The following is a 7,685-nucleotide window of genomic DNA, read 5'->3' as shown; positions in this document are numbered from 1 at the left end:
TATAGGGTAAGACAGGGCAGAGGTGTATGGGGTGAGGGCGGGGGCATGGCGTATGGGAGGCAGGGGTGTATAGGGGTAAGAGGGGCTGGGGGTATATGAGGAGGAGTGTATGGGGGTGAGACAGGGCAGGGGTGTATGGGATAAGAGGCAGGGCGTGTATGGGGGGAGGCACCCATGGAGGGGCAGAGGAATACAGGGCAGGTGCCCAAGGATGAAGTGGGTATCAGGGATGGGGTTTGGCCCTTTTCCCATCTGTGGCAGCCCTGAGAAGGTCAAAATGAAACTCTTGCAAATCTGCTTAGATTCCATAGCAAAATTTTATACAATATAGATATTTGGGTTTGTACAACTGCTACACACAAGAACCCTGCGCTAATTGGTTCATGCCCCTCTCCACAGAACTCTCCCTGTATGATCCCCTCCATGCTAGAGTTTCTGAACCATCCTTGGGTCCCAAGGCAAGATTGAGCTTCCCCCAGCCCTCCCCTCAGGGAAGGGATCCCACCAGTCTGTCAGAGACAGGGGATTGTTTCAGAGCTCCTGGGCCAGTGACTCTCAGCTCTCTCCATTTGGATCCCCCTACGTCAGGGGTTCTAACTGGGGGTCGGGACCCCTCAAGGGGTTGTGAGGTTATTACATAGGGGGGTTGTGAGCCGTTATCTTCCACCCCAAACCCCATTTTGCCTCCAGCATTTATAATGGTGTTAAATATTAAAAAGTGTTTTTAAATTTAGGGTTAGTACAAAAGTTTGATAACCACTGCCCTACATGTTCCCTTCGCCCTAGTCCTTGGCACTGGCAACCTTCAGACATTAGTAGTTACAACCCTATCTCCTCCCCAGCCATCACTTTGCTGAGATGGCCAGATTCAGCTCAATCTCCCCCCAGCAGGGACAAAAGAAAACATGCAGAAAACTGAAGCTACTTGGGTCAGAAATGCTTGGTCTGTATGGACCCCCTGCTAGAGCAGCACCCTGCTCTGGAACAAGCTAATCTCATTCACATCCACACGGTGTTCCTGAGCTAGTCAACAAGGAAGAAATTAAAATCCTTGAACCCAACCCAGAGGCTACAGAATGTTAGGAACCATTAGTAAAGGGATAGATAATAAGACAGAAAATGTCATAATGCCACTAAATAAATCCACAGTACAGCCACACTTTGAATGCTGTGTGCAATTCTGGTCCCCTTTCTCAAAAGATATATTAGAATTGCAAAAAGTATAGAAAAGGACTAAAAAAAAAAAGATCAGGGGTATGGATCAGTTTCCATATGAAGAGAAAGTAAAAAGATTGGGATTGTTCAGCTTAGAAAAGACAACTAAGGTGGGATATATAGGTCTATAAAATCATGAATGGTATGGAGAAAGTGAATAAGGAAATCTTATTTACTCATTCCCGTGACACAAGAACTAGGGGTCACCCATGAAATTAAATAGGCAACAGATTTAAAAACAAACAAAAGGAAGTATTTCTTCACACAATACACAGACAACCTGTGGAACTCATTGCCAGGGTAGTTGTGAAGGCCAAAAGTATAACTGGGTTGAAAAAAGAACTAGATAAGTTCCTGGAGGACAGGTCCATCAATGGCTGTGAGCCAAGATAATCAGGGATACAACCCCATGCTCTGGGTGTCCCTAAACCTCTGACTACCAGAAGCTGGGACTGGATGAGAGAGGATGGCCCTTGATAAATTGCCCTGTTATATTAATTCCCTCTGAAGCATCTGGCACCAGCCACTGTCACAAGACAGGATATGGGGTTAGATGGACCAATGGTCTGACGCAGCATGGCTGTTCTTATGTTCTTAACCACCAATAGCAGAGGCTGCGGTGAAGAGATGTGTGTGCACAGCCCATGCAGGGAGACCCAGGGAGGTGCATACACTTAAAAACAAGGGAATGGCTTTCCCTCTTTGGCTGAGTGAGAAGGCTCAAGGTGTTATCAAGGAAACAGATTCCCACTCAAGCCAGTGATGCCAGTGGCAAAGGGCATGAACCACGGCAGGGAACTGGTGGGAAGAAGAGGGCAAATAAAAACCCAATAAGAAACACACCCACAGCAGGAAACCAGGGACAAGAATGGGTGAGGCTGCTGAAGCCAGAAGACTTGGAGAAGTCAAGCAGACTAAGGGGATTGCAGAGGGGCTGACAACCCCACCCCCACATGGGTTACGGTGGAAGTGACCCAGGGACTTCAGCTCCACAAAACTGACCTCTGCCGCTTGCTCTGAACATGTCACTCTGCCACCTGCTTTGTGCACCAGCCATTAGAAGGGTGGGCAAAGACCCACACTCTCTAGTGTACAGCACATTCACACCAGCCTCTACCCCTATCCCCAACCTTGTGCTGTGGCTCACAGGGGAATCTGAGTCCCTAGGCCTGGGATGTGCCTCACAGCACAATGAAGGGGTTGGGAATGGAGTGGCTGAGCTGCTCTGGCAGGAGGGGGAGCTCACACTGGGCCTGGTTTGAATGAGGGTGGTGGACCAGGGAGCCTGGGCAAAACCACTAGAGTTATATGACCATGGCTCCCACAATGAGCTTTCCCCATCCTGCCCATGCATGCCATGGTGCTGGGGTTGGTAGCCTCCAGATTACTGACCTAGCCAGTGACTGCAAGAGAAGAGAGTTATGTCTGTATCAAATGGGGAACTGCATTTGGCTTTGATTTCTGTTTATGTGCCTCTCTCTCATTCTGTGCACCGTGTAGAAAAGCTTGCCTGACTTCGACACAGCCAGTCTATTCCAGACACTGCCCTGCCAGGGAAAGGACCATCAATGACTGGACCATCAAGGCCCATCAACTTTGGATGATTCAAAGACTGGCCCAGTTCAGGAGCAATGGTTTTCTTCACTGGGCCTCACAGGGCATGGGGTTGGAATATCCTAGACTGGACACATGGTCCAGAAGGGTCAGAGACTAGGTTTAAGGGGAATGCTCCTGGAGAAGGGCGGGCTGCCCTGCCATACTCCACAAGACAGGATTGAAGGGAAGAAGGCAGTAGGGACTCGGCCTTGTCTGGGTCACTGACCAGAACTCAGTCTCGCAGGAGTGAGATCAGACAAGAGGGCAGAGCTCAGGACGGTGGTTTGCACAGATCTGTAACACTCCGCTGCTTTAAGAGTAAAGTGTCTGTGATTAAGAAATCACTTTGCTGAGCCTGTGTTTTTTGCTCACCTACCTTATTGTCCCTAAGGGGTTAGTCATCTGCCCTGAGCACCCACAGCAAGGTGGATTCTGAGGGAATGTCTACAAGCAGTTGAGGGCTGGAGAAGGCTGAGGTGCTGGTTTTGGTGGCTAGGGTGATTGGGCTGCAGATTCCCACATCCCAAGGAAAGGTAGCAGCCATGGAATCCACACCTGGGAGTGTGCCTTATAAACCCAGAGGCAGGAACAGTGACACAGCTCTGCTCAGACTCAGCTGAGTGAAGAATATGTGGGATCCAGCAGTTGAGTCCGCTCACAACAGAGCTGTATTCTTTCAGAGGAGGGCAAGGCCAGACTGGGAATAGGGATGTAATATGGCTGTTAATCCCTAGCCTTGAGGTTCCCATTAGCCTCTTGCTCCATCCTCCTGCCCTGAGCTCCAACATTAGCCTGGGGCATCTCCCCTCCTTTGACCCATGGCAGGTTCTGTATGTCAGAAACACTAAGCCATGAAGCAGCATGGGGAGCTAACATGCTGGGGCCAAATCCCCTGGTCTGCCCAGCTCTCATTTGTGTCCTTTCATGTTTTGGTGTCCCCGGGGCCCTGGAGCAGGTTACCAAGCTCAGGAGGGCAGATCCGCAAGGATTCAGAGCAACAGAGCTCAGGGGCTAGATCAGGCCTAGAGAAGGCTGGCAGGAGTCCTCCACTCAGTGCCATCCCAGGTTTTATTTGTAGGTCCAGCAAGCAGTGGCCCAGCCCTGGCCCTTGCACAGCTCCTTGTGCTTGAGGAAGCAGTTCTGCACACGGAACTTGCGCCCACAGTCCTCGCATGAATACAGGTTCCCATCGTGGGTCTTCATGTGCTCCGTCAGGTGGTGTTTCAGCTTGAACTTCTTGTTGCAGACGGAACAGCCAAAGGGGCGCAGACTGAAGGTCAGCATGATGTGCCGGTCACGCTTAGGCTTGACAGCAAAGCGCTTGCCACACAGGCAGCCAAACTTCTTTCCATCAGGTGCCGTCACAATCTTAACAGGCGCATGCACCACCTGGCCATGCACTGCATGGGCAATGATCTCATTTCCATGTAGGTCCACTGGCTTCCAGGAGCTCTGGGGGAACCCGGCCTCTTCAGTGGAGAGGGGCTGGGCCTTAATGGTGAAGCCAGGGGCAGTGATGGAGGAGGAGGAGGCGGCACCAGTGCCTGCAGCAGGGATTATGTAGCTAACTTCACTGCTTGGCTGGAACTCCGCCTGGCACAGGCCCTGAACCTCAGCCATGCCCAACGCCCGCCCCTGTGCCAGCGACTTGAGAAAGCTGGCCTCACCTGCAGCACTCACACCACCTCCCAGTGCTGCCACTGCTGCCTCGTCAGGGTCAAAGCGCTCCTGCTTGATATAGAAGATCTTGGGGTGGTCACGGGGGCCACGAAAGGCACTGTCCAGCTCCCCTGAAGATGGCCCCTTGGAGCCACCTCTGCCACCACCCTCTTCATCTTCCTCCAGTACAATCTTCACAGCCTGTCCATTGAGCCGCTACAGATCTGGGCCTGATGGTCCTCCTCCTCCTCTTCCTCCTCCTCTTCCTCCTGTGACACCCGGATCTTCATCACCTCATTGTCGAGGCAGCCTGGAGCTGCCCGGCCTGATGACACCCCACCATGCCCTGGCCCCTCTGAGCTGCTGCCCCCTGGTTCCCCGTCGTCCTTCACGGCAAAATAATTGCTGCTACTGGGAGACTGGCTCTCGCTTGCCCGGCTGGACCAGGGGCGGCAGGGTCCCCCCTCCAGCTCTTTAAGGATCTCAGAGCACTGGTCCACCACCTGCCACATCTGCAGCCCGCTGGCCACCAGCAGGTGACTGGGCAGTGCCTCCATCAGCAGCTTGAGACGGCCAGAGTAGATGAGCTGCAGCAAATTCTCAAAGGCCTCTGGCTCAATGACGCTGGGCAGCACAATGCAGTTGGTGTCGTTGAGGAGCAGCTTGTCATGGAAGTAGGGCGAGGAGGCGGCCAGCACACTCTTGTGAGCCTGGAAGACCTGGCCCTGCACGTGGATGGAGATGTCGCAGAATTTGCCCTCCAGGCGGTGCTTGTTGAGTGATCCAGCAGCACCGCAGCATAGTGCGGGAACTCAATCTGGATGCTGCGGGTCTCTGGCTCCATGGCACAGCCTGCCCAAGGCAGGTCACTACAAAGGGAGAGACAGGGAGTGAAGGATGCTGAGGCTAAAAAAACCTCCCCACCCATAGTGCTGCCTGCCACAGGGATGGAGAGCAACTGCAAGGGGAGGAGCAGAATGAGGGGAAAGGCTGGAGCCCCAAGAAACCCCCACCCCCGGCACTGCCTGCTGCAGGAGGAAAATGTCAATGGAGCAGGACAGATGGGGTGCTCGGGCCCAGAGAACACCCCACAACCCACCCTTTCCATGGCATGGCCTGTTACAGGAGAGCGCTGGTGCAGAGTGGTCGGGGTTCGTTACTGGGCCTTCAACCCTCCCACCCCCACTGGGGGCTCACGGGCCCGACAGGGGGTCGAATGAGTGTTCGCAGCCCAGGACCCTGGGAGCGGGGACCCTCAACCCCCCTCCCAGAGCAGTGCCCCCGGGAGCTCCCTACCCCGCTTCCCAGCACCGCGACCCCACAGCACAGTCTGCCAGCCCCACGGCGGGTCACTCCCACCCAGCAGCGCCTACCGGCGGCCAGCGGTGCCCCAGGGCGCGTCCCAGCAGCGAGGTCTGCTCGGGCCAACCGAGAGCGAGCCCCGGGAACCCCGCCCCCACCGCCCGGGCCAACCGAGAGCGAGCCGGAAACCCCGCCCCCACCGCCCGGGCCAGCCGCGCGCGAGCCCCGGGAACCCCCGCCCCCCCCGCCCGGGCCAGCCGAGAGCGAGCCCCGGGAAACCCCGCCCCCACCGCCCGGGCCAGCCGAGAGCGAGTCCCGGGAAACCCCGCCCCCACCGCCCCGGCCAGCCGAGAGCGAGTCCCGGGAAACCCCGCCCCCCCGCCCGGGCCAGCCGAGAGCGAGCCCCGGGAAACCCCGCCCCACCGCCCGGCCAACCGAGAGCGAGCCGGAAACCCCGCCCCCACCGCCCGGGCCAACCGAGAGCGAGCCCGGGAAACCCCGCCCCCCCGCCCGGCCAGCCGAGAGCGAGCCCGGGAAACCCCGCCCCCACCGCCCGGCCAGCCGAGAGCGAGCCCGGAAACCCCGCCCCCACCGCCCGGGCCAGCCGAGAGCGAGCCGGAAACCCCGCCCCCCCGCCGGGCCAACCAGAGCGAGCCGGAAACCCCGCCCCCACCGCCCGGGCCAGCCGAGAGCGAGTCCCGGGAAACCCCGCCCCCCCCCCGGCCAGCCGAGAGCGAGTCCCGGGAAACCCCGCCCCACCGCCGGGCCAACCGAGAGCGAGTCCCGGGAAACCCCGCCCCCACCGCCCCGGCCAGCCGAGAGCGAGTCCCGGGAAACCCCGCCCCCACCGCCCGGGCCAGCCGAGAGCGAGCCCCGGGAAACCCCGCCCCCACCGCCCGGCCAGCCGAGAGCGAGCCGGAAACCCCGCCCCACCGCCCGGGCAACAGAGAGCGAGCCGGAAACCCCGCCCCCACCGCCCGGGCCAACCGAGAGCGAGCCGGAAACCCCGCCCCCACCGCCCGGGCCAGCCGAGAGCGAGCCGGAAACCCCGCCCCCACCGCCCGGGCCAACCCAGAGCGAGCCGGAAACCCCGCCCCCACCGCCCGGGCCAGCCGAGAGCGAGCCCCGGGAAACCCCGCCCCCACCGCCCGGGCCAGCCGAGAGCGAGCCGGAAACCCCGCCCCCCGCCCGGCCAACCGAGAGCGAGCCGGAAACCCCGCCCCCCACCCCCGGGCCAACAGAGAGCGAGCCCCGGGAAACCCCGCCCCCACCGCCCGGGCCAACCGAGAGCGACCCGGAAACCCCCGCCCCCACCGCCGGCCAGCCGAGAGCGAGCCGGAAACCCCGCCCCCACCGCACGGGCCAACCGAGAGCGAGCCCCGGAAACCCCCGCCCCACCGCCCGGGCCAGCCGAGAGCGAGCCGGAACCCTCCTACTCTACTGGGTCACGAGGCAAGCGCGGAAGGACACTCACCCCCACCCCTAAGCGAGCCTGGCCCCTCCCCCACACACGCATCCTCCCCGAGTGCCCCCCAGCACGTGGCCAGCCAGCCAACCAACCGCTGCCCGAGCGCGAGCCACCTCCAGACCCTGCCACCCGGGCCAACCAAGAGCGCCCTGGGGCTCCGCCTCAGCCAACGGCGCTCGGCTCACCCCGGGACACGCCCTGCGCTGCCCGACGCAGGCCAGAGATCGGCCACCCAGCGTCGCACCCTGGCAGACGGAGCCGCCGATTGGTGGGCTCCTGATCTTCCTCCAGCCAATCACGAGACCGGCGTTTGGCTAGTAGTCGGGCGCCCCTCTCGTCCCGACTCTGATTGGCCAGAGGTGGGAGGTTCTGTGATGGTCGGGGCGACGCTGAGAGCCAGGCCCATCCCACGGGGGCTCTGCGCTGGGCCGGGAAACCCGCTCTG

At 59.3% G+C, this 7,685-nt stretch overlaps 2 protein-coding genes across 2 annotated transcripts; one reads left to right on the top strand and one right to left on the bottom strand.

The window, feature by feature from the left end:
- Positions 1-2,048: 2,048 nt before the first annotated feature.
- On the bottom strand, positions 2,049-5,741 carry LOC115639889 (zinc finger and BTB domain-containing protein 9-like). The gene is given in 4 exon segments (XM_030542824.1): positions 2,049-4,673; positions 4,676-5,254; positions 5,257-5,339; positions 5,570-5,741. Coding segments are annotated over 4 exon segments (1,470 nt in total). The 5' UTR covers positions 5,584-5,741; the 3' UTR covers positions 2,049-3,879.
- Positions 5,687-7,258, top strand: LOC115639886 (proline-rich protein 2-like). Its single transcript, XM_030542821.1, has one exon. It carries the CDS (start codon positions 5,687-5,689, stop codon positions 7,256-7,258), a length of 1,572 nt encoding a protein of 523 aa, XP_030398681.1.
- Positions 7,259-7,685: the final 427 nt, after the last annotated feature.

The sequence above is a fragment of the Gopherus evgoodei genome, unplaced genomic scaffold (genome assembly GCF_007399415.2).
Source record: "Gopherus evgoodei ecotype Sinaloan lineage unplaced genomic scaffold, rGopEvg1_v1.p scaffold_144_arrow_ctg1, whole genome shotgun sequence".
Lineage (NCBI taxonomy): Eukaryota > Metazoa > Chordata > Testudines > Testudinidae > Gopherus > Gopherus evgoodei.
The sequence above is the reverse complement of the archived record's forward strand: the minus strand, read 5'-3'. Positions and strand labels throughout refer to the sequence as shown.

Coding starts and splice junctions, on each gene's coding strand:
- LOC115639886 (XM_030542821.1), top strand. CDS start 5,687: ATGAGTGTTCGCAGCCCAGGACCCTGGGAGCGGGGACCCTCAACCCCC.